Source organism: Plutella xylostella, chromosome 31 (genome assembly GCF_932276165.1).
Source record: "Plutella xylostella chromosome 31, ilPluXylo3.1, whole genome shotgun sequence".
Lineage (NCBI taxonomy): Eukaryota > Metazoa > Arthropoda > Insecta > Lepidoptera > Plutellidae > Plutella > Plutella xylostella.
Genome location: NC_064011.1, coordinates 1,844,241 through 1,869,979, shown reverse-complemented (window position 1 = coordinate 1,869,979; position 25,739 = coordinate 1,844,241). Strand labels below are relative to the sequence as shown.

General features: G+C 37.0%; 5 protein-coding genes across 8 annotated transcripts in view; 2 read left to right on the top strand and 3 right to left on the bottom strand.

Annotated features, from left to right (window-relative positions):
* Window positions 1-170: 170 nt before the first annotated feature.
* Window positions 171-1,909, top strand: LOC105398067 (UPF0488 protein CG14286). The gene is made up of 3 exons (XM_011570119.3): window positions 171-471; window positions 935-1,069; window positions 1,245-1,909. Exons 1-3 carry the CDS (start codon window positions 288-290, stop codon window positions 1,523-1,525), a joined length of 600 nt encoding a protein of 199 aa, XP_011568421.3. The 5' UTR covers window positions 171-287; the 3' UTR covers window positions 1,526-1,909.
* LOC105398066 (coatomer subunit delta) lies at window positions 1,569-15,546 on the bottom strand. 2 transcript variants are annotated; one of them, XM_048632334.1, is made up of 16 exons: window positions 15,420-15,546; window positions 15,221-15,260; window positions 14,749-14,869; window positions 14,338-14,440; window positions 13,748-13,867; window positions 13,213-13,272; window positions 12,870-12,978; window positions 12,262-12,358; window positions 11,811-11,849; window positions 11,373-11,483; window positions 9,718-9,794; window positions 9,201-9,289; window positions 8,653-8,794; window positions 8,112-8,223; window positions 7,630-7,752; window positions 1,569-2,126 (listed from the first exon to the last, which is right to left on the bottom strand). In XM_048632334.1, the coding sequence occupies exons 1-16, from the start codon at window positions 15,420-15,422 to the stop codon at window positions 1,958-1,960; spliced, it is 1,515 nt and encodes a 504-aa protein (XP_048488291.1). In that variant the 5' UTR covers window positions 15,423-15,546; the 3' UTR covers window positions 1,569-1,957. The 2 variants fall into 2 exon arrangements, with proteins under 2 accessions (XP_048488291.1, XP_048488290.1); XM_048632333.1 differs by lacking the exon at window positions 11,373-11,483 and having other exon boundaries at window positions 11,700-11,849.
* LOC125491127 lies at window positions 5,680-7,571 on the bottom strand. Its single transcript, XM_048632335.1, has 2 exons — window positions 6,258-7,571; window positions 5,680-5,818 (listed from the first exon to the last, which is right to left on the bottom strand). Exons 1-2 carry the CDS (start codon window positions 7,170-7,172, stop codon window positions 5,804-5,806), a joined length of 930 nt encoding a protein of 309 aa, XP_048488292.1. The 5' UTR covers window positions 7,173-7,571; the 3' UTR covers window positions 5,680-5,803.
* A 154-nt stretch (window positions 15,547-15,700) lies between the features above and the next one.
* LOC105398065 (BUD13 homolog) lies at window positions 15,701-20,519 on the top strand. Its single transcript, XM_048632332.1, has 6 exons — window positions 15,701-15,869; window positions 16,016-16,202; window positions 16,567-17,755; window positions 19,191-19,287; window positions 19,665-19,849; window positions 20,158-20,519. The coding sequence occupies exons 1-6, from the start codon at window positions 15,763-15,765 to the stop codon at window positions 20,328-20,330; spliced, it is 1,938 nt and encodes a 645-aa protein (XP_048488289.1). The 5' UTR covers window positions 15,701-15,762; the 3' UTR covers window positions 20,331-20,519.
* Window positions 20,520-20,769: 250 nt separating this feature from the next.
* The window catches only part of LOC105398144, a 30,851-nt gene continuing 25,881 nt past the window's right edge, over window positions 20,770-25,739 (bottom strand). The window contains exons 9-11 of one of the 3 annotated variants that reach the window (XR_007268120.1): window positions 25,501-25,600; window positions 24,943-25,026; window positions 23,839-23,970 (exon numbers count right to left, since the gene is read on the bottom strand). Coding sequence is in view for 1 of the 3 variants with exons in the window: in XM_048632268.1 (XP_048488225.1) it covers window positions 23,850-23,970; window positions 25,501-25,600 (221 nt within the window). In the remaining 2 variants the exon portion in view is untranslated. Of the gene's footprint in view, window positions 23,971-24,942; window positions 25,027-25,500; window positions 25,601-25,739 lie in introns of all 3 variants that reach the window. The other 2 variants (XR_007268121.1, XM_048632268.1) reach the window with 2 other exon arrangements.

Sequence of the window (25,739 nt, the reverse complement as noted above, 5' to 3'; positions counted from 1 at the left end):
TACCCCAACCACTCATTTCTCAGTGTTCGATTGCAAAGTCGCCGGGCGTATCGCCGTTCATATACGAGATAAGACCAACCATTCGTACGGTGTAGGGAGTTTTCAAAGACAAAGTAGAGGGTAGAGGCGGAATGCAATGCTGCCAACGCAACAAAAGCAACATTCAAGTTGTCACTGTCAAAAACAGGTGTTTTTCTCTGGCTTCATGTTTTTGGCTTTGTTTGTTTGTGTTCCATCTTCAATAAACGTGCTTATTTCGACGATAATAAAAATATCTAGCAAACAAAATGCCTAAACCTACCAAGCTCCACGCCAAGGGCAAGCCCACCTCCATACAGAAGCCGGTAACTATTGACGATACGGACTCGGTGGATCCTGAAGAAACTGCGAAACAATTCCAACTGGAACTCTGCTGGTGCATACAGCAGCTGGAGAAGACGTTGAGCGACAATAAGGCAGAGCAGAAGCATTGTGAGTAAACATTACCAGATCCTCTGCCTTAATTTGGTTACAAATTATAACCAAAATGGTTTGCCAACATTTAACCTCAAATCTTAATTATTGTTATAAATTATTTAGGCAAGTTATTTACTGAACAGCTGATTCTTATGAGTCTTTCTAGCTGCTTATATTTTACAATTGCTTATAAAATTGGCTAAGATCAAAATTAAGATATAATTTTCTTAGTAAAAAACTTATTTTAAGTAAGTACTTAGTTATGTGCTATACTTACCCCACAAAAGCATACTTTAATACTTTTTACCAGTGCTGAATCCTTATATCTTCTTATAATGAGAGAAAGAATTACTTTCACCTAAAATTAATAGAATGGCTTAAGTCATATCATAAAGATATTTATTGTGCCTGTAACTATACTTATTAATTTATGGACTTTTAAATAAATGATTTGAATTTGAATTTTCTTATATTTCAGTACAAGAAACATGGAAAGTATTGACAGTGCTCAAGAACAACAACCAGCCCATCATCAGAAAGAGACAGCTCATGAGGACACATTTTGGAGATTACCGAGCAAAGATGGCCGCTGAGGAAAAGAAATTAGCTAAAAGTAAGACGAAATTTGTATTTTCAATGAATCAAATAATTACTTTGTGGCTCTTACCAAGCAGATGGGTCTAGTGAGAGTTTTGCCTAACTTAACTGTTTTGTGTATCTTAAGTTAAAGTTTTTATCATAAGCTTGTCTTCATAAACAATAATAATAATGTGTCTTTTCTGTTTCAGTGGCAAGTAAAATCAAAATAAGCGACAGTTCATCAACACCTAAAGCTACATTTCTGAGAAAATCTGCTTTTCTAAGCACTGGGGATAGTTCATTTCGGTTCAACTTTAATGTACCTGCAGATCAAATTGATACTGGCAACCCAGAACCTGCCATGCAAAGTAGTAATGTTGGCAACACTGAAGAAAAAGTTATCGAGCCAGCAGAAACAAATGATAGTGCCAAACCTTTTAAATTTAAGTTCAGTGACACAGAGTTTAAATTTAATTTTAATAACTCATAGATTTTAACGAAAATATATTTAAGTAAACAATAAATCAACTTTATGTAATTTATATCCTTTATTTATTTAACATTTCTTAAGTAAATTAGTTACAATACTTTATCCTGTTAGATTTAATTACATTTATCGTAAAACATACGCTTTTTAGATAGTTCTTGTATCATAGAATACATAATTATTTTACCGAAAAACAAATTTAAGCCACAAAACTTATAAGATACTTAGGATCACCATAAAATAAAATACATGGAATAGTGTGGCGATCTCTTATTTTACAGGCACTTTAAGTCTGCCTGTAACCTATAACATCTATGAAAAAAATAATCATAATATTCTCTATGGTACATAAATAAAAATATGGCGCCAAAAGGCCAAAAGTGAAATTAAAATGGCGTCTTAGTTTACACTTCAATTTTATTGCAACAATCGCTTTTAAACCACCTCATAGCTATCGGGGTGGAAGCTGATTTCCTGTGAGAAGTCTACAGGCGTTCCGTCGTCCGCCTGAGTGACCTTCATAGCCTTGATCATGGCGTTAGACGTCTCTGAGGTCCATGTCACGTTGATGGGGAAAAAGTCGTTGGGGACCGCTGGGTTTACGCTGGAATCAGAAATGGGTTTGGTTGAAATATGTTTGATCTCTAATGCTACAGTACACACTAACCAATTTGGAGGGTGTTGGTAACAACCAAGGAAATTGGAAGAACGTAGCACATTGGCGTTCGTTAGTAAGCGCGGTGTGACTGGGCATAGTCATTAGATTAAATTACCAAGTTTATAAGGCGTCCTGCCAGTGATGAAGTATGGTGCAGAGACGTGGACACTGACGGTAGGACTGGTCCACCGATTTAAAGTCGCTCAGCGTGCTATGGAGAGAGCTATGCTTGGGGTTTCTCTGATGGATCGTATCAGAAATGAGGTTATCCGTCAGAGGACTAAGGTTACCGACATAGCTGTAGCGAAGGTATAATTTTCTTGAGAAGTTGGCCCTGTACATACGTTAGTAATATATAAGTCAATGTATGTGGGATGAAAATAAAACCGCAGGTGCACTTAAATAAACGTTATTTAATTTATTAAAAACCCATGAATCGACAGAACAATATTTCTTGCTAAACGCCAATATTCGAGAGACTATAAAAAAGTTAACATCATAGATCATAGACAATAATTCTATTACACTACGTTCAGAAATTATTATAGATCCTACAGCTCGGCCATCCTGCAGATAGTCTGCCCTCAGACTATAAAAAAAAAATTTTATAAAGTACTCTACCTTTAAACATCATGTTGAAAACTTTTTATAAAAATATAAAATCTGCAACTTTCAGTAAATTTTACTTAATACTTAACAAAATATAAACTTTACAACAAAAATACTTAGCACTATTAAATGTAGTACAATGTAAAGGATGTTCTTTATTGATGAAATGTTACCTATTTAAATACTACATTTAATATAACACAATATACCTACTAAATTTAACATAACAAAAACATCCTGCCTGACGCAATTTTCACCCAAAAACTGTACATTATGCAAAACACAAAATATAAAATTAAACCCGGTTGATGCAATGCCTTTAAAATTACATAAACAAAAACAGATCCCCTGAAAACATGAACTTTCAGTGAATAAAATACACACAAGGATCATACCTAACTATTAATAACCTAAGGTCATAGGCCATGGCTTCATGCAGTCTGCAGCCGTAGATGTGTTGTATGGCCCTTCTGCAGAGCTATCCGCCTTCTGCACATCATAGCGGTCTTTGCCTTTCACCTTTATAACTTTGTATGGACCAAGGTACTTTGCTCTTAGTTTCATGCTAGTTCCAAACTGTGTCCGTTTGATAGCTACCAAGTCACCAACCCCATACTTGACACTCTCTTTTCTCTTCTTGTTGTAACTGCGTCGATTTTCTTCCTGCAACTTCATTATCTGAATCTTAGCCATCTCACGGTTCTTATCTCTACTATCCATAAATTCTTTATGTTCTTCTTCTTGTAGTAATTTGAGTAACTCTACATCTTCCTTCTGTCTCATTTTTGTACCAATGAGTAACTCATACGGACTCATGCCCACACTTCGCTGATATGTACTGTTAATCATCCTTTGCACACTGCTTACATGTCTATACCATAACTTTTCATCTTCTATGCATAGCTTAGTTAAAACTGAAACTATAATTCTATGAATCCTTTCCACTTGCCCGTTTCCTCGAGGAACTCCAGTTGTTATTTGAATGTGTTGGATATTCTCACGATTACAGTACTCTGCAAAGTCATTACTAGTAAAGGCAGCTCCTCTATCTGATATGATTCTGTCAGCATTTCCAAATGTCTGTTGGTGGATGAGCATCTTATCCAACGTCTCCTTTGCTGTGGTTCCTTTGGTGGGGAATAACCATACAAACTTGGTAAAGGCATCAACCACAGTCAATATATAGTTGTATTGCTTCTTCGTCTCAGAAAGTGGTCCTATATGATCAATATGTAGCGTACTTAGTGGTATACTTGCCTTCTCAATGCTATTTAAGTAACCTTCTTGTTTGCCTTCTTTCTTCGATGCTAGTATGCATGGGATACACGTTACTATAAACTCATCTATCTTCCGTGCCAAGTCTTTAATAAAGTAGTCTTTATCGATCATGTCTAACATTTTCCTCTTAGCGAAATGCCCAATTGCATGTGTTCTTCTTATTATATCTATTTCCATTCCTTTTGGTATGACTATCTGTCCTCTATCACCTTTGTATAGCAAACCATTATGTTCATAGTAATCAGCATAAGGTTTAGTCTGAACCACCTCCATTATAGCCTTTACACCATCATCTGATTGCTGCGCCAGTCTTATTTGGTTGTGAATACCATTCGTAACTACGGCAATGCATGGGTTCCGACTCAAGGCATCAACATGTCTCATCTTTGAACCGGACCTGTGTTCTACTGTGTAATCATAGTCTTGCAGTAACAAAACCCATCTTGCCACCCTCGTAGTTAAGTCCTTCTTCTTAAGTGTCATCTCAAATGCTAAGCAATCTGTAACAATCTTGAATGGAATGCCCAACAGATATTTTCTAAACTTCTTTACACCTTCAATGATTGCTAAGGCCTCCAGCTCATAACTTGTATACTTCTTTTCAGAATCTGTTGTCTTCTTACTCATGTAATATACAGGATGCATGGTGTTGTCATTAGGATCTTTCTGCATGAGTATAGCGGATATTGCTTGCTGAGAGGCATCTGTATGTAATTCTGTCTGGAGAGCAGGATCAAAGATCTTCAAAATTGGATACTCACACAACTTCTTTTTCAGATCTTGAAATGCTTTTTCTTCCTCTTCACCAAAATGAAATGGCACATCATTCTTCAACAGCTCCGTCAGTGGTCTGGCTATAACAGCATATCCTTCAATAAATTTTCTGAAATAGGATGTCAATCCTATGTAGCTCTGCACCTGCTTCACGGTTTTGGGCTTCGGGAAGTTCATCACAGCATCCGTCTTGTCTGGTGATGGTCTGATTGTTCCGTCTTCTATTACATATCCAAGATATTCTACTTTAGTTGTTAGTAGCTCACACTTGTTCCAGTTTATCTGCAGACCATATTCAGCAGCCACCTTTAACACCTCGGTCAATCTCTCCAAAGCCTCCTTGTAATCAGTTGCTGGTATAATAATATCGTCGATGAAGACCATAACGTGTCCTTTATTCATCAGCTCCCTGAAAATGATAGTGATGAAACGTGTGAAATAGTTCGGGCATATTGATAATCCAAACGGTGCTCTCGTGAACTCGTACTGTCCGTTATGTGTCACAAATGCCGTGTACTTTGTACACTCATCTTTTATTTTCAAATGAAAGAACGCATCTTTTAAATCTATCTTGCTATACACCTTAGCCTTCTGCAGCTTGTCAATATGATCCTCTATAATCGGTAATGGAAATTCATCTTTCACCATCTTTTCATTGACACGCCGATAATCCACACAAACTCTTAGTTTACCATTTTTTCTTTTTACTAAGACCAGAGGACTAGCATACTCCGAAAAGCTTGGCTTTATTATGCCCTTATCCAACCACTCACCTATTTGGTTATCAACATCCTCTTGCTCCTTAAATGACAGTCGCCTTGGCCGCTGGGCAACTGGCATTTCATCTTTTAAAATTATTTGCATCTCAATTGGGGCTTCTTTTGTTTGTACAGGCTTGTAATTATTCACTAGTTGTTCAGTTTTGCGTCTTATTTCAGGATCTGGTACATAAGCTATTGGTGTTACATCTGATTCATCTGAAACCAAACATTGTAGGTATTGATACTCACCTTCAGGTATAATATTCACTGACCCTTTATCAAAAATAACCATTGTTTTGTCCAAGAAAGGTTGACCTAAAATCATTTTGTAAGGCATTGCATCTTCAGGAACAATAAAGAACAGTAACTCATAACAATTTCCGTCTATTTCTAGTACAGAGTTAAACTTGCCTAAAGACGAAACTTTGGAACAACCTAGGCCAGACATCTCAACCTTTTCTTTTACATAATTATTCACCGTCATCATCGGAAACACATCTTCAGTTATTAAATTTAAATCGCTACCGGAATCTACCAAACATTCTAACTTTTTTTCACCAATCTGAATAAACTTTACCGACATGTTTTGTTTTCGAAGTTTGTTTACAAAAGTTTGACAACTCATAGGGGTTTGACAACTGTCATCACTACTCACGTCAGAAGTGTCAAAACATCCACAGACTGTTGCAGTGCTGCCAACTTGACCACCATCTGTATTATCGTGCGCCGCCGCCGCCGCCGCCGTCGTCGCTGTCACGCACATCGACCGTCGTGGCTGTGTTCCGCTCGTACCAACCTCACGGCCTCGATGCTCTGCCATTGATGTTGTATTTGAAGTTGCATGACAATGCGGAGCAATATGGCCGAACTGATTGCACTTGTAGCATTTCACCCCGTTTTTGCAATCGCTGGCGAAATGGTTCACGTCTCCACACTGGAAACATCTCCTTTGAGGTGGTGTGGGAGTGTTTCTCGCCGCTACCGCTGCACCTGTCCTTTTTGCCATAGTTGTCGCCGCCGGATGGTTATTCTTGGCGGAGTTCTTCTTCATCGTTTCGTAGATCTGCAACCTCTCCTTGAGTACAGAGTAGGTAGATACTCCGTACAGCATGACTTTGTTCGTCTCAAAGTCGACGATGCCATCTACTATGTATTGTATTGCCACGTAGTCCGGGAATTTACCCCGCTTCCCCAACTCCTTCATAATTAACATGTACTCATAGCAGCTTTCGTCCCGTTTTTTCTTTCGATTGGTCATCAGCTCGTGAATATCCTTCGTGTTCACTTCATCGGGGAACTCCTTTAGCAGGGCCTTCTGCAGTTCGTCGAATGTTTTGAAATTTTTTTCAGAGCGGAGCCACAGAGCTGCTACCCCAGTCAGTGCCCTTCGCGCCATCAACAGTTTCTGTGAAGGAGACCAGCTGAACACCTCCGCGTTGTCACCGATCTCCTCCACCCACTTTGCCGCCGTGTACGTCGGGTCCGCTCCCGAGAACCGCGGTATTGTTGCCTCGATGTTGTGCAACAAGGGTTGTCCCGCCGCCGCCATCGTGTCGTCTTTATCGGCCATTACGTATACACCTTTCACCGTATTCAAATATATCACCTTCTATGCTTTTATGTCCACCTTAATTTCACCTTCATTAATTTATAATTTTCACCGAATTTTCACAATAATGTTCCTTCTAGTACGCCGCCATCTTTGCTGTGTGGGAATCGCCACCAACACGCTACCCCTTTTACACCTTATTTACAACATCTTCAGCACCTTTGGCTTATTTCCATCCCGGACGAGCCCCCAAAAGTTGTGGGATGAAAATAAAACCGCAGGTGCACTTAAATAAACGTTATTTAATTTATTAAAAACCCATGAATCGACAGAACAATATTTCTTGCTAAACGCCAATATTCGAGAGACTATAAAAAAGTTAACATCATAGATCATAGACAATAATTCTATTACACTACGTTCAGAAATTATTATAGATCCTACATGTATATACCTAACTAAGATATAATATACTCACGTGAACTCCAGAGTGCCGGTCTTGTGCTCCTCGTCTATGACGGGGATACTCCACACTAGCGACCGTCCCTTCTGCGAGTAGCTGCCCTCCCATTGGTGGACCACTACCGAGCTGTTGCCGGATCTGTGGAGAGAGATTGACGGATAAGTGAGTGGTGCTTGAATTTAATATAAATTGGTCACTACTGTGCTATAGCCGAAATCCGGTTTTATGTTATGTGAATCGGAAAGCCGTACCTTTCCATATTTTTTTAAAAATCAGATCGCGTATTAAGTACCCGTTAAACTTTGTGTATTTTTTTATGTAATACAGTAGTAAGTATTTTTAAAGTTGAAACTGAATAACTCACGGCAGAGGAATTTTGAGGACGACATCAGTGAACACTATATGCTCTCTAAGTCTCTATGCAGCTCAAAATGTTGTATCTTTACTATGCCCTATGTATATCACTTTTGCAACATCCTGTATACATGCGTACTCACGGCAGAGGAATGTTGAGGACGACATCAGTGAGGACCAGGTGCGTCTGCTCCAGCTCAAACTCGATGTTGACGTCGCAGCCGCCGCCCGCCGCCTCCGACGGCCAGCAGTTTACTGGAAGAAATTGTCGGTTATTAGATATGTAGATGTCAAACCGATAAATATACTGCGACCCCTATGTCCCTCATTAAGGTCTGTTTTTTTAATCTTAGATACTAAGGGCGTCTTGCACAACGAAGTTAAATAAAATTAAATAGTTTGCCTCTTGCTCTGACATTATACTGTCAGAGCAAGAGGTCATAGATTTAATTTTGTTGTGCAAGACACCCTAAATTGACAGAAAACGGTTAAAGAAAATTAATTACAAGAAATAATTTTGTTTATATTTCCGGTTTTGCCACTTAGATACAGTTACTCACAACTCCAACTAACTGTGCAACAGGTAAACAACAAAAAAATACAAAAAAAGTTTCTGCAGTTTTTTCTGGTATAGCCACTTTGCTTCCGTTGCAAAGTTAGCGTGGTCGCACTCTAGATACTTACTAGAAAGTGGGGTCTTGTCCCCCCCCTGCAGCCGCCACTTGAGCACGCCCACGTCGCTGTGCAGCGGGAACGGACGCTGAGATTGCTTTAGGGCAATAAGTCCGCCGGTGCGGAACGCCTCTTTGTCCACGTTCGGGTGGGTCTAAAGAGGAAATGGTGGGTAATTTTTAATATAATAATAAGTTTATTACAGAATAAGCTTAAATCTAATAAGATCCGATGTACATCAGGCATCAGCGCTCTTCCAATAGAGTCAGTGAAAATAATATACCATCAACAAGTGGTAGGTTCAGGCCCCAGTCGGGAATGAAACCCGGGAGCAGCTTCATTACCTACACATTTATAGGTTATAATGTAGCTATCTCTTTCGCGGAAAGAAGTAATCTTTAATTGTACTTTATACTACCGCCCGAACTAAAGCTATGCAGTACCTAAATATTAAATTCTGTAGACTGCGAATAATATGCGGTCTTATGACTAAGAGCAATCTACAGTGAATATTTAATGACCAATCAAGCTAATTAATGAACAATCTACAGTGAATTTACCTGTAGCTGAAGTGCTCTGGTGTCCTTGTTGTCGAGGTGCACGCGGATGCGGCCAAACTGCTCGTTGCTGATGCGCAGAGTCAACAAGCCTGCCGGTAACAATGACCATACATTAATTTATAATTTTATTAAGTCTGCTAGTACATTTTTTGTATTGGTAACCCTTAACAATCTCATTATTTAACGCTTCAATAGATTTTTTCTAGACCTAGACCTAGTCATTTTGCAAAATTAAAGTGGCACATTGGTAGCGGACGATATAAGTAAGTTCACCTATGTATTTCTATAGAATTCTTTTGATAGCTAGCGACAAGGCTGCCAATTTACAACAGTCCCAAAGAAATAAAGAGATTTTAATGATAAGGTCCAACCGCTCTCGCCCGCCTATGACTAATTGGGTCGCGTACTACTACATGGGTTGCGTCGCAGTCGCGTCGCTTGAGAGTCGCGTAGTGGGAGAAGGGGCTAAGGTCCAGTGGGCCGGAGGGCGTCCCACGCTACATTTGGATGCACTTACCTGATAGCTCGTAGTGTTGCACGTCGCCGTCGCGCCCCGCCGTCAGGTTCAACCGCTCCTCGAAACGAAGGTGGACACTGAAACAAAATAAATACATGTAATATAATGTATAAGTATACTATATTAATACACTGACGAGCAATGAAAAGTTCCATTTACAAAATGTCGACACCAAATGACCCCAATTTTATAAAGTAAAGTAAAGTAAAAATGGTTATTTCCTTTAAAAATATTTTGATAATACTCTGATGCGCTGTTAAATGTACCTACTTCAATATTGCAGACGGCATTATTCTTTTCTGTTTAGGAGTAAATTGGTGCTATGTCTATAGAGCTTTTTCTTAGCTCGTGAGTGTATTTTAACCGTACTAACCATTCTTTTTCCGGAAGCAGTGTTTTGACAAACTCTAGCTGTATTTAACCTCCTGACGCCCAGCCGTTATTTTATTTTTTAGGACTATCTGCCCACGGTCCTCACACAAGGACTATTGCGTTTACCTAGCTTACTGCCCAGAAACTTAAACGTGAATAAATGTCGCAAAAATTATTACATAGTGTTCCTAGTAGTATGTACGGTTAATGCATTAAAAAAGGAACCAGTTTCAATAGGTTTAAATTCGAAAATCATTAGTTCTCATGTGAGGACCGTGGGCAGTTAAAAAAAGTTTAATTTATTGGTAGGAAATATATTTATAAGGTAATTTGTTAGAAATAACAAAACTTATGAAATAAGAACCACTTAAGAACACATTTAACACTTTAAATCAGTCTCACATAAGTTTAGAACTTATATTTATTCTAGATAAACTCTTATACTTATCAACTATTATAATTATTGGGATCAATATAGGAACAAAATAAGATAAAATGAAAGGCTCAGCTAGCAGCTCCTGGGTATCATCATCACAAAATTCAAATTCTACGGGTTCATGGTGAGTCATTTATGTCATGTCATCGTCCTCCGAGAGATCTATGTCCGACATAGCTAAATCTGCTTCAATTTCTTGGATTTCGCATTATATTTTGTAAAAAAATACATAAATAAGTATATCTAAAATTATAGTATAGCGGTCCAGAGTCCTCAAGTGAGGACTATACGTTTATGCCATTGACGACCACGGTACTCAGACGAGTACTAATGTAAATAGATGATCATAGAATATTATTTAGAACCTTAATTGATAAAATATTACTATTCGTCTCTTGCTAATATACTTAACAATAAGGTTTTATTAAAGTTATTGTATTAAATGATTAGATCACATACGTAAAATGAGATTACAACTTACTTAGTCGACGGTGGCCCCGCCATGGTTCCGTTTTTTGACGTTTTTACAATGAACGTTTGATTATCCTCAGATGTCACTTAAGACAGCTGTCAGTGATGGAATGTTAAATCCATTGATGCAATCCCAAAAAATAATGGCGGTAAATTCAAATATGGTTCAAACACAAAGTATTCGTCCTCGGAGAAGGACCGTGGGCATTTAGTCCAGAAAAAATATGTTATAGCTTGGGCAGAGACAACTATACTCGTTAAGTACTCACAGAAGGACCGTGGGCATCAGGAGGTTAAAAACTATAACTTATAATAAGTCTTAAAGTACTTGATTTTAGTTAAGTGAAGTTAAGAGTTTAATAACAATTTTACTCACTCATTGTGATCTTTATGAACCACTTCCTTCTCCTTCCCGGGCGCGGCGGCAGTTGGAACCGTGTCGCCCTCACTGCGCAGACGCGAGACAAAAGAGTCTGCGTCCGTGGACTTACACCCGCGTCCTATGTCCAGCTATGTACATAGGACACGGAATGCTACTAAAACTGGGTGGCATTTTATCAGTGACGCTGTAATTTCCAGTTTCCAGGTACGCTTCATACTGAGCAAATTTCATTAAACTTACATATTCATCTGCAATTTCTACAACAGCTGTTTTTCCCGCGACTTCGGAATGGGGCCCTCACTTCTTAGCTACATTACTCACTCGTTATGATCCTTGTGCACCACTTCCTTCTCCTTCCCGGGCGCGGCGGCAGTTGGAACCGTGTCGCCCTCACTGCGCAGGCGCGACACGAACGAGTCTGCATCCGTGGATTTGGAGCCTAGCTTCATGGCGGACCGGCCTGAAGGACGCCTGTTGGAAGGGGAAATGGGTTTTGTGAAAAATTTCGGTAACTACCAATGACTGGCAATGACCAGCGGGATAGTCATTGTGGTAGCGGCAAATTTTGCATAATACCTGAGAAGAATCCAACCAATATAAAATGTCCGCATTTTGTTTACTGTCAAATTGTTTTAAAGTTCAACCTAATGACAACCATTGTACCAATGAATAAAGTTACAAATCTTCTTACAGCTCAGTGTTAGAAGTGGGGTGTTATTTGTCGAGACGTTTCTTTTGCACTGACACTCGATCTTGTTAGAATATCGTGAATCTAAGATTATGAATTTCATCATAAAAATCCCGTCAGTTTTGGGTGCCACAGACAGACACAAATAATTACAAACACCCATCTTTCCCCGTCAGTGGTTAATTAAATACATACTGTTGCTCGCGCGCCGGTGTAGTGTTCACTTTCTCCACGTAGGGCTCGGCCGAGGAAGCCGACGACATGGACGAGCTGCCGAAACCACCGCTACTGCCTGGAGGATAAGGGTTGGAATTGAATAAAATGTCTGTGATAGTTTTGAAATTGTGCGAGAAATATGGTTGTTCCCAGGTTACAAACAGCAATTTATTGGATTATGATTTTATTTTACATTTTTTTAGGATACAAATGACATTTGCCTATGATCTATCTAAAGCCATGAACAGTTGGACTTTTACCTACGATCTCACAAAAAAAGACCAAGTAAAACTCTTGTTTAACGTTATCAAATACTTGACAAATGTTCTTATAAACTAGTGTTAAACCGTGTTTTAACTTTTTAGTAGGTAACAATGCAGTCATTTGCTTTATCATTAGCCCTTACAATATTCTTCTACTTCAGAAAGATATTCACCAGTGAAAGATTACCTAAAATAGAAAGGTTCAGAATCTGTCGATTTAGTATCTGAGATTAAAATACAGACTTTACTTGACAGGCATATATCCACCAGTGAAAGATTACCTGACGATGTTGACAAAAGTAAAATAGTCTCTACACCACTCACCATAAGACATATTACTGCGCGGCCCGCCTCGCTTGGCCGCTTCCAGTTTCTCTCTCTGTAGCTCCTTCGCTCTCTCACGCATGCGGTTAGCGGCCTCTCGCTCTTGCGTCTATGAACATAAGGGTCATAATTAGTGGTTATTCTGGAAGTGTAGGGTAGTCTTTACATAATGAGATTGTCTATGTCTATGGTTTTTCTATGGTTAGTTTGAATAGATAGTGATCGTGTTTTTCATCAACTCTAGAGTTACAACACAACCTTGAGTTACGGGCAAAAACCAATAAAAAAAATTATTGGCATGCATTAATAAGGCTTCAATTTGTGAAAAAAAATTATATATTACCTGTCTGACGGCCTGATAGATTTTCTCTTCATGGGAGTCCATTTCAACAAAAGAGCGAACCTGTAATGAAAAACAAAATAAGTGGATTTTTCAATAGCTTATTGTACTGGTCAAGATTACATAATGTACGCGGTATGTTCAGAAATGACAATAAAAAAAATAAAAACAATAAAACTCTGTTAATACTTCTTCCACTTATGGAGTAATCAAAATTTTTCACGATATTTGCACGATTAATCAAAGCAGGACCGGCGAATATCTATGGAGGCCGTTAATGTTTCCTGGACCATTCTGTCCGATCTTTCTGTACGTCGAAAATGTGCATAATTTTCCATAGAAACTTTGTTGGTCACGTGACTTTTATTTTAAAGTATGGAGTATGATATATTTTTTGCGAATTCTGTCATTCTGATTTGATTTTCGGGCTTAGATATACCAAGCTACACACGTACATAGGTTTTAGCTTAGCTAACCCTGTTTGCAATACCCTGTATAATTTGAATATCTTCCATAACCATTTACAACCGTCACGAACCTGTGCCAAGTTAACGCTCTCCCGGTAGCCGAGCGCCACGATCTCGTCGAAGGCGAACAGCAGGTTGAACGCCTGGTTCAGCACCTCCGTCTCCGTCAGGTGCTGACAGTATTCCGGTACCTGCGGGGAATTGAGTGATTGTATTGTATTTTTTTTTTTAAACATGTAACTACCGAAATTGAAATTGTGTTGCCACGTACTTTTTTACTGCGTTGCTATTGGTCCTAACAGTGACCCATCTCACTCTGACAATATCGAAAATCGAGCCGGAAATGTGCTAAGGACTTACTAGTACTCGATTGTTAAAAAAATTGATTATAGGATTAAATTAAGGTGAAGTTTTGTGATAGTAACTCTCTGGTAAGTGTAACTAAGATATCAACTAAGATTTCTTAGATTCATATAAATGAAAGCATGTAAAATATGTTTGTCTATGAATAAAAAGTATGATATTCTTCTGATATTGAAAATCTTTGCTGGTGAAATTCACAGCTTTTGAAAATTCAGCAATAATTTATCACAGAAAAGTGTGGGTTCAAAGTTATAAACTTTCTGAATGAAAAAATTAATGGGGCCGATCCAGTACTGACCACTCGACTGAAGAGGCGCAGAGTCTCCAGGTCCTCAAGGATGTTGCTGGCCTTCGTGGTGATGAGCAGCATGTACAGCTTGTCCAGCGGCTGGTACACATACCTGGTGACAGATTGTGTGAGGAATTATATACATGGAATGATAGAGTAGTTTCATCAGTAGGTTTGAAAATGTAATTTATTGACGCGGATTGTGTCAGGAATTATACATGGAATGATAGGGTTTATTCATCAGTTTTATGGTATGAGAATCAACATTTTGATTAGTCTGTTAGAACATAACCACTTGAAGGTTTGTATATTTTTATATGATTATAGAAAGTAAGAATTGGATTTTCTAAATGATAATATTAGTAGAAGGGATAAGTGCATAAGTAACAACCAAAATACTACTAATGCAACTTCACTGACCTCACAGACTCAGTCTCGACGAAGGTGTGCTGCCTTCCCGCCGTCATGAGCTTGGGGAACGCGGCCAGCAGACCCTCGATGCGCGCCTTCGTCATCTCCACGAACTGGCGGGACACCAGCGCTGGAATTATAATCATAGACTATGATTCATAGTGTAAATCTACAGTGCAATATAATTAGTCTAATATTTTTTGTCTTTGTTTGCACCATTGAAGACAAGTTCAATTCAATTTTGGTTGAATGGCTCTTTGCCGTGTGTGACTAATGATCCTGAATTAGGTAGGAGGTTATAGCATTATATATCCAAAGTAACAGTGTTTAAAAAGAGGCGCCTTTAAAGCTTAAGTCAATCTCTACCAAACAACCTTTGGATGGAAGAGTTGACAGACTCTAAGTATTTTTGACCAATGATAACGCACATAAATAAATGATTGTGTTAGCATGTGTGGTAGTATATAGGTGGTGTAGGTACCTTTTCCCGATTTCGTACATACTGTAGCTGCTATGAGCACCTGAAACACAAGAAAACACTAAATTTAACAACACAAATTCGTAAACATAAGCCGGATGGAAGACGTTTTTATCGGTTTTGGGCAACTGAGGGAGAACTTAGGTATCAGAGGACATGAAATAAAAGGTTTTAGGTAGTCGTAAGTAAATAACATGTGTACCATTTTGTTTATAGCCGGAAAATCAGCAAATTACATGAAAATTCTGAAAATTGAACGTAAATTGACAGCACACGAAGCTGACGTGTAGATATATTTTTTTATATAGTGTTGCCAGCACATGTAAATTCTGCCAAAACATACCAAAAATCTCGCGAAGTTGCGAACCGTATAACCGTTTTTGGCTTGTTACGTTGGTAGCCATGTCAAGTGAAGTATATTTTCTATGCCTTGTCTATGGATGTCAATGACAACTGTTAACTGTTACTAACTTCATTGTTTTGGCCGCCATATTGAAGCTTACATTTTATAAACTCTGTTAGTTTTTCAACTATAAATTAAAATCATGACGACTACGAAAATAGATCAAAAAGCATACTTACAGAAGTACCTCACAGGTTCCTCTGGAGACAAAAAGAAAAAGAAGAAGAAGAAGGCCCCCAAACCTACTGGGTACGTAAACACTTTTAATTTTGAGGTTAAACCTTTGAAAATCATCTCAAATGGCATTTATTTACCACATTCTTCCTCAAACAATGTCCACAATCATTATCCCACCCTATCACCACCCATATTAACCTTCAAACCTTAAATTCCAGCTTAAAAATCATCGATGATGATTTAGACTACTCCAAACTTCGTTCCCTTGACGGTGATGAGCTGGATATCCTAGACCAGGGCGAAGACGCGCCTCAGATAGCTGGAATAATCGATGAGCGCCCCGAGGAGGTGATCAAGGCCGAGGAGTACAGCAACCGGAGCTCCAAATGGAGAGTTATTACGCAGGTTGGTGTTGCATCATGTTGTGTATGTCTTACTCGCCTAAATACTCAGAGTCACCCACATAGTCTACCAAGGGTGGAGATTATGGCTATAGCCTCTCCAAGCTACCTGCCAAGAGTGGAGATTTCTTGGAGGAGCTCATGTTCTGCAGTGGAGTTATTAGGGGTTGTGTTTTTTGCATTTCAGTACTTAGAAAATCTGGATTTGTTTGCCCAAGAGTTGTGGCACAGTTTGTGTCATCCCATGGTCAGAAATTATTATTAAATGAGGCTAGGTAAGCCTGCCTAATTCACAGTAGTCCTCTTATGAAGTAAGCTGGTAACTGTAACTATAAAATTGCCTAATTAGGAAAACTTTTGTATTTCAGGATGATGGCTTCAACAGCAAACTAAAAATTGAAGAGATTACAAAAGACAAGAAACAAAAAGAGAAAGAAAATGAAATTATCTTTGGAAAAATGTACAGTGACTCGGAAGATGAAGAAAAGAAGGGTTCTGATGCATCACCTCCAAGAAAATCTACCAACTCCAAACAAAAGCCTGACATAAGTAAAAAACCACAAAATAATAGTGACAGTGATTTTAGTCCTCCTAGAAAGAACAGTAAGAGATCACCTCCACCAAAAACTACTAAAAGTAAAAAAGATTATGATTCAGATGTTTCTCCTGTTAGGAAATCTAGCAGTTCACATCAGAAGTCTCATAAAAGTAAAAATCGCCAAGATAATAGCGACTCTGACTTCAGTCCACCTAGAAAGGATAGCAGGACTTCTTCACCGCCCAGAAAAGCATCTTCAAGTAAAAATAACTATGACTCAGAAGTATCACAGCCTAGAAAACATGACAGTAGAAACCAATCTAGAGAGAAAACTAAGAAACCCAGCCGCTGGGGTGGCTATGACGAATCTAGAGAAAAAGAATCTTCTAAATCTAGAAGAAAATCGCCAGAATCAGACATTCCAGTCCCAAGAAAGTCTAGAAAATACTCATCAGATGCATCACCTCCTAGAAAGACAAATTCTTCATCAAAACGCAGGAAATCTCCAAGCGAAGATCCATTGCCTCCGCGTTGGAAAAAGAATTACGATTCCGACCAATCACCTCCAAGGAAGTCCAGAAAAGACTCTCCAAAGCGACGGAAATCACCAGACTCAGACGCTTCACCACCTCGGAAAAGAAGATCTTCAATTGACAAACATAAAGATCAAAGATCACAGAAAAGGCGTCAATCATCGGACTCTGATATGTCACCGCCACGGAAGAACCAAAGGCATAGAGCCCCATCACAAGACAGTGACGCTTCGCCACCACGGAAAAACAGAAGACCAGAATCTCCACAAAGAATAGATAAAAACAGTAGAAGAAGAAATGATGACAGTCCACCACCTTCAAATAAAAAGATGGAGAAAACTCTAGATGGAAAGCTGGCTGGTCTGCAAGACGCTGGCATGTTGAGGAAGGAGAATGAGGCTTTCAGGAGAAGGGAAGATGAGGTGTTTAGCAAAATGACGGATGATGTTTCGGGGAGGAATGCTCAAGTGGTGTCTAGAAAGACTGGTGAGTTTTCTTTGCTTACCTAAATAATTAAAAGGCTCATATATATCAAAGATACATCATGAATCATCAGAGAATTTCATGGTTATGATATCCTTAATCTTCCCTATACATATAAACAGAAGTACACTGTGTACTATGTGACCTTTAGAAATTGTAACAAGATTGAACTTAGGATATGGTACGATTAAAAAAAAAAAAAAAAAAAAAAAAAATTAAAAATTGTTTATTTCAAAACTTTCTTAATTTTAACAAAAACAAGGTAAAGGCCTCCTATTAAGTATAAAAATACCTGTGCCAGGAGGTCTCGCTCTCCATAACAAAAATAAAATAATAATACTGCACAGTTAAGAAATAAACTTTAAGAGAAAAGAAAACAATTATATCTAATATTTGTAGTGTGTATATGTATGTGGTATGTGTGTGTGAGTTTGATTGTGAGTCTGAGTGTAAGTGTGAGTGTGAGTGTGAGTGTGAGTGTGAGTGTGAGTGTGAGTGTGAGTGTAAGTGTGAGTGTGAATGTGAGTGTGAGTGTGAGTGATGGTTTGCACAATGTTTCGAGGGTTAAGTATTGTATTCCAATATTTTTTCTGTTTCTTTATAATTTATTGTTTTTATCCAGATAGTTAACGCTTTTTTATTTTCGTACAAAGTCTTTGGGTATAAAAATAGAATTTTATTAATCTGATTATATAGATGAGCTGATTGGTTATTAAGTTGCTTTTGAGCAAATAGTGTGTTGCAAGAGCGTGTGCCTGCGACCGCATGATGTCTTCTTCTGGTTAGGATAGTGGGATCATATGTTAAGCTTTTATGTAATCTCAAAATAGTATATAGGACATATAGTTTTCTTACTGTTAGTAAATTGCTTATTTCATATAGTTTCTCAGTGGGGAACCTGTATGGTTTGAAAAACATTACTTTAATGAGATGACGCTGTGCTCTTTCTAATTCTATAAATTTTGTCTTATATGCCCCACCCCATATTGGAATGCAATATGTAATTACAGCCTGAGCCAGGGCAACATATACTCTAGTCAATAGGTTAACAGAAGCCACATGTCTTAGGTTTTTAAATATCCAAGTAAGTTTCCTAATCCTATTACCTACCAAGTCGATGTGAGCGTACCATGACAGGCGCTGGTCAATCATGACTCCAAGATATTTTGTACTAGTTACCTTGTCAATGCTAATACAAGTGCAGTCATCATTCATATGATTTCCACAAGTGTGTACTTTAATGTTGAAATCTGTGTCTGGCTGTGAATTGTTATATATGGAGAAACATATGTATTTTGTCTTTGAGATGTTTAACGATAGAAGATTCCTCTGAAGCCAGTTTGCCACCCTGACGATTACTTCCCCATTGCCGCTGACAACCTTCATCATTGCTGTTCTTCAAATATAAATTTACTATACAAATGGTATAACTTTACAGGTAAGAAGAGAGAAACATCAGAGGAAAGGAGACAGCAGCAAGAGAAGGCAGAAAAACAGAAAGTTATAGATGACTTGTACAAGAAATGGGGCAAGGGGTAAGTTCACACTATTCTACTTTTGAGTTAGTTTTCATCATCATCATCAGCCTATAATCTTAATGATCCACTGCTGGACACTGTTGAATTAGTACTATACCGATATTTTATTATAAGTACATAATAAATTATTGGTTTCTGCATGAATTCTAGAGTAATAAGTAGCCTACAACCTAAATTTTGCCAGCTCTATGCTTATAGTAATATTTACTAGACAAAATATATCTTCAGGTTTAGTACCTGTGTATACCTATTTACGAAGTAATAAAGTTTTGGTTTGTTACGATCATATCCATATTTTACAAAGAAAGTGTGTCAGTACTTCAATGAACTTACCATATTACAAAATCTTACAAAGTTCGCGTTTATATTTCCAGTCTAAAACAAATAGAACAGCAAGAGTCCCGCTACCAAGACTTCGTGCACGAGGCAGCCAAGCCGCTCGCCCGACACAGAGACGATAAAGATTTAGAGTCAACGCTGAAAGATGTGGAGAGAGACGGAGACCCGATGTTAGCGTACATTAGAGAGAAGAAGCGGGATAGAGGGGAGTTGCCGCCTGGTGAGTTTTTGAGCAATTTGATTAAACATAAATAACATAAATACAGTACAAAATAAAAGTTTGTTGCGGCCACAATAAAGAAACAAATGTAAAATGGCGGCCCTACCTAACTATACTGTAATGACTGTTGAGACCTTCCGCACAACAAGGATGCTAGAAAAGCTGACAAAGGCTGTGTGGGTCAATTAATAATATAATTTTTAGTGCCGCCATTTTATATTGCCTTTTTTGATAGGCGCTTACTTATAGGTACTTACCAAAATTCCAACTTTACCTAAAAATCTCAACCTATTTTCTCCCGCCAACAGAGCTGCCAACCTACAAAGGCAATTTCCCGCCAAACCGCTTCAACATCCGCCCCGGCTTCCGGTGGGACGGGGTCGATCGCTCCAACGGATATGAAACCAAATACTTCGACACACAGAGTAAGAAGAAAGCTCAGGCCGACGAATACTACAAATGGAGTTCTGCGGACATGTGAATTTAAGAAAAAAGTTAATGTTGGCGCCATTTTGAATTTGAGCTGTCAGTGTCAAAATTAGTGGTTGTATTTGGATAGTACAGTCAGCTACATAAGGACTTAACATTTTCCTTTTTATTCAAACATGTACGGTTTTTTAGTTTGACAATATGAAATAGTGCAAAATGACAGTACTGTTAATTGAATTGTAAATAAGTGGAATATATAAAGTTATTTTAAAGTAATTTATTTTTCCTTGCCTTACCATTAAACATTAAATAGATCAGTAGAAGTATAAATGTTATAGAAACAAACTTTAAAATAATGTTGATATTATAAATTAATAAACCTATTATAACTTTATGTCTTATCTGTAAAAGGATGACAGCAATATATTCAAAATGGTCTTCATTCATAAAGTTCATTTCTGAAACTGGGAGGATAAGAACAAAGATAGATGGTATTTTCTTATGACTTTTTTATTTATCATAGTATTAATATGTACAACATAGCACGAACTAAACGCATTATTAATATAACGAAAAATTACAAACATGACTGCGTAAATAAAGTTAAAGACAAGAAGTAAATAATTAGGTAAATATATTTTATATGAGAATCGATGTATAATTCCGACGTAGTCGTCATCACAAATTAAGGAATATTCAAAACTACTAAATAATTTAACCAAAGAAATCATTTTATAAAGTCCAAAAATAAAAAAATTCAAGAACATAAAAAATTATTGTTTTTTGTTCTTCAATGCCAGTAGTTTAAACATTTGCAGAAAGTTTAATATTGATCATAGAAAGGATATATCATGGTAGGCCAAAACAAGCAAAACTACCAATTTCATATTATTAAGAAATTCATAGATAATAACAAAATTATTGTTTTCATCGCACTTTCGCAAAAATGGTTAAGAGTTACATAATAGAATTTTCACAGTTTTATTTCAAGATTCTACTTTTTATCTAAGCTTCGCATCACCGTATTATGCCAATTATATTTTAATATCAAGTTTCTACTATACAGCAATATAAAGACTTGATACATTTCACGCCTTTCTACATAATATACTATTGCACAGTAAGTATATAATATTATGCCCATTAAATTTACTTATAGTAAAAGTAAAACTCTCCCACTTTAAACGTTATCTTTAGATAGCAAACATTTTGTTTCGAAAGCAGTTATAAACTGATATTTAAAAATAGCAACAATTTTATATAATTCCGTTTTTTCTAACATACTTATTACAGATATTTTAGAGAAATAAGCATTGAAGCATTTGCGTAGATTTTTCTCTCCTATTTCACTGTTAGAATACAATTTCATAAATATTTTGATGATCGGACGGATTCTAGGCGAAAACATAAAGTATGTATAAACAAATCGCATTGTATTTGAGCTAACAACATTAATTTAGTTATTTCATAAAAAGTTTATTAGAGAGATACAGTCATGGCCAAAACTGGAAACCCATAAGTATGAGAACAAGATAAAGATAAGTAATACAAAACATTAAAAATAAACGAATAATATGAAAACTAAGAATACCGATTCATTAAACATAATATTATACTTAAGTCTTTTTGGTCTTGACTGTACAAAGAAATAAAAATAGACATCAACTACCTTACATACAACATCTAAAATTTAATAATTTCACTAAAAATTCTATCAGCAACTAACAAATACGATTTCTTATTGATATTTGCACAAAAACAATCCATTTTATAAATATACCTATGGAATTGCTAAACCCAAAGTTAATCCCGAAAAATCTCATCACTTTCGTTTTTTTTACAAAATGACTGAAAGTTTAGTCTTTTTGTATCAAATCCGATTAATGTATTACGAAATCTCAGTTAATTAGAACAATTGAACATTCCGACAACAGTTATTAAGGTATAATTTTTAATAACGTACAAACCCTATATAAATCCTATTACATACACATATCACATCGTTTTCAGACTAACTTTAATCGTAGGACTGTGACTGTAAAATTATTTTTAAATAATATTTTAATCAATGTGTTTTATAGCTGTAACCTGTAACTATTAAAAATCATTAGATATAATATAAATGTTGGCTATTAAATTCATTATTGCCTATAAAACAGTTAATAGAAATGAATTTATATGATAAATAGTTACTATAAATTATAATCACAGTCCTAAAATCAAATAGACGCATCTTAATTTTGACAGAATCTTCGTACATAGTATAAAATAACAAGTGTCTCAAACATTTGAGCCATTCCCATGTTTGCACAATCCCTAGGCAAAACTGTCCTAAAATACGCTGGTCACGGCAATACCGACGTATTATAAAAATCCTGAAATTATTGATTATTTTATCACTCAATGTATAAAAATAACTATAAGCGAATAAATAATCTGAAATAAATATTATAAATTAACCATAGGCATCCCGTATGCTTGATTTCCATTCAAGTAGACTTTAAATTTAATGTGAAAATTCCTAAAATGGCAGTGGTTATATTGGATAGAATTGAGCTTCTCTAATGATGACGAACAATTATTAAGAGTGGGTGCTTTTACATCTCAAGATCTTGCGACACACAACACTTTTAACTGGTGTTATATTTTAATGTATGAAGTGGGACCAATAAGCTCCGATATTTTAAGACAGTTCTGCCTAAATCTACACCCAATTCTATACATTTCCTTTACATCATTATAAGCGTAGTTTAATTCGTTAAATGGTTGGCTACAGCTAAACACAAACAACTTTACTCAGTAGTCAGCTTCAAAAGTCATTCTAATATTCTCCAAACCATAACTTTTGTAACCTGAATTATTTTTTTCTTCGTGTGCTAAAGCCACGTGTTGAAAAAGATAAAGCAAAGTTTATTTTAAGTTTAGTTCGTTTCAAATTGCTTACTTTAATTAACAAGCTAAGATCATAGCAATTATTAATTAAATGTTTACAAATGCATTTCGCCAACATTGTGAAAATTATACTAACTTAAGAAACCGACTGTCATTCTAACAATATCTACCATTCTGGTAACAAAACGCTACGTTTTTGACACTTCTCTTTAAGCTGCAGCAATAAGGACAAAACATGGCTACCAAAAGCACTACGAACGATAGCCTGGCCAATCAGAGAATGCCATTTTGCCATTTATCAAAATGGCTGCTCGTCCAACCAATCACAAGAGAGCTTCAGTGGCGCCATCTCCAATTAGCTTTCAGCCGATTCAGAAAGCTACAAAAGTGTGTCTACCTTTTTATAAAACAAATGTTTGATCTACTCTGATGGTCTGAAAGTAATAATTTAACTTCAATACAAATTCGCCGTTTGTTTTTCAGTCGTTTTCGATCGTAACGTCTTAATAAGACACTTTCAATATTGCCATTACAATAGTCATTTAATTACTTCTCGATTCAAACTTTGCCAAGGAGTTTTGTACCTTAACCCGTTATGTGTTTAGAAGCCATTGTCGCTCGACACTTCTCGATTCAACCCAAACTTTGCCATGGAGTTTTGTACCTCAACCCGTTGTGTTTAGAAGTCGTTATCGCTGGACACGTCGTAGGATTCAACAATTTGCGTCGACGGCGGCTGGTAGCGCAGGGTGGCTGACGCTAAGACCGGGCCGTGGAACGATTGTGAGCGGAGGACACTGCTGTAAGAAGATTCAAGAAGTTATTATAAAAATGTAGACCAAATATGCCCAATATAGAGTTTTGGACTTTGTGCCGTGGATTTAAGGTACAAAATCTACAGACTGTTGCAAAAAAATAAATGAGAATGTAAAAATTCGCGAAATTGCGAGTTTTGGCATGAATTTCCGGTCTTAGATATAACATGCTTAACACGTAGGTCTCGGATTAGTAAGACTTTTTGCAACATCCTGTTTATTTTATTTTCTGTTGTACTAAGGGAGAGGGTAAGTAAATTGTAATAAACAGTTAACGTTCAATAAAATTTTAAAACTGAGTGCAAAATTTCTTCTAAGTAAAATTAAGAATACTGAAAAATGCAGTCGAATAAAAATTTAGTTAAATGTAAAATTCAGGGAAATTTAAAGAAAACCAGACAATGAAACACACAGTAGAAAAGCTTTCTGACATCATGTTATATCGCATTAAAAGAGACATACTCATTTTACACAGTGAAAGACAGAATTAGTGCGTATAAAGAACCGATCCAAAGTTTTAAAAAAAACCCTTACTTGTTTACGAAAATACAAAATTTTTCAGGATGAAAGTTGTAATTTGAAATAGTAAAAAATATGTAAATTACCACTTTATATTAAAAAAACGGTTATTAGGTATTAAAATTTAAGTTAGTCAAGCAGAATAGGCGTTACATAAGCGAATACCCGAAAAAGTTAGTGCTTATTATAACTGCCATAATAAAGTAGGTAAGTAATTTGGGTTAGGATTAAGCATTGGGCATATTTGATATTTATACCTTACTTATATTTAAATAAAAAACTGGTGTAAAAAGATTTCAAATAATATTTTTTGTTAAAAAAAAAGCTCAGTGGATTGTTTTGTTGCATACACCAGTTTTTTACGACACCCTGTGTAAAGATAGTGATTCCCATAGGTAAGCGAAAGCATTAAACATAATCATCATATTATAATCATACCTTAAACCAGAGTTTTACTGATTTAGTATGGAGGTCGATTTCAACAATATCGAAATAAAATTTAGTGGAAGAGGTCAGTCATTTCTGTAAAGAAAATAATATTGTGAGTTAAAAATTATGTTATGAAAAGGTGTTACCTGTGTGTGTTATTGTCTTGTTTTTATGTTATTTACCAAAATATACATACAATCTATAAATATGGATGGTGGACTCTGTGGAGTGTAAGAACCTGCACCTGGCTCTCTCGAATGGAACCGTTGTGCATATCCCCTAGGTCTAAACTGCCTTCCTAAGCTTGGATCATTTCCCCACCACGCTGGTCCACTGCGGGTTGGTGGGTTCACATATCTAGATGTAGATATGCAGGTTTCCTCACGATATTTTCCTTCACCGTAAGAGCGACGGTATACATTGTACTTAAATTCAAAGAACTCATTGGCATGTCAGCGCCGGGATTCGAACCCGCATCTCTAGCGTGAGAAGCGGACGCTTACCCGACCGACCTAAGTGCAGATTATACGTCACTTGAGAAGGCTCGTATCCAGCTGTTGGTATTACCTGGACGTGCTGGCGGGTTGCTTCTTGGCGGCGGCGGCGGCCTTGCGCGGGTCGTAGGACGCGCGCCGCTTCCACTTCTCCAGCTCCTGCTTCTTTTGTTCTGGGGATTGTAGTGACGCCATTTTAAATACATAAGTACTTATTATTAAAACATAAAATAATATCTCTAGTATTTAAATGCAATATGTGTACACCTTCCTCTTTTACTCAATAAGTCTCTCATTCACCCAAAGGTTGCC

Excerpts from the sequence above, each read along its gene's own strand:
- LOC125491127 (XM_048632335.1), bottom strand. The coding sequence starts at position 7,172 with ATGGCCGATAAAGACGACACGATGGCGGCGGCGGGACAACCCTTGTTG.
- LOC105398065 (XM_048632332.1), top strand. The coding sequence starts at position 15,763 with ATGACGACTACGAAAATAGATCAAAAAGCATACTTACAGAAGTACCTC. Across the intron at positions 17,756-19,190 it reads AGTGGTGTCTAGAAAGACTG|GTAAGAAGAGAGAAACATCA; the intron begins GTGAGTTTTCTT and ends ATAACTTTACAG. Across the intron at positions 19,850-20,157 it reads TAGAGGGGAGTTGCCGCCTG|AGCTGCCAACCTACAAAGGC; the intron begins GTGAGTTTTTGA and ends TCCCGCCAACAG.
- LOC105398067 (XM_011570119.3), top strand. The coding sequence starts at position 288 with ATGCCTAAACCTACCAAGCTCCACGCCAAGGGCAAGCCCACCTCCATA. Across the intron at positions 472-934 it reads TAAGGCAGAGCAGAAGCATT|TACAAGAAACATGGAAAGTA; the intron begins GTGAGTAAACAT and ends CTTATATTTCAG. Across the intron at positions 1,070-1,244 it reads GGAAAAGAAATTAGCTAAAA|TGGCAAGTAAAATCAAAATA; the intron begins GTAAGACGAAAT and ends TTTCTGTTTCAG.
- LOC105398066 (XM_048632333.1), bottom strand. Across the intron at positions 7,753-8,111 it reads GTCCTCAACATTCCTCTGCC|ATCCGGCAACAGCTCGGTAG; the intron begins GTGAGTACGCAT and ends CTCTCTCCACAG. Across the intron at positions 2,127-7,629 it reads ACCGGCACTCTGGAGTTCAC|CGTAAACCCAGCGGTCCCCA; the intron begins GTGAGTATATTA and ends TTCTGATTCCAG.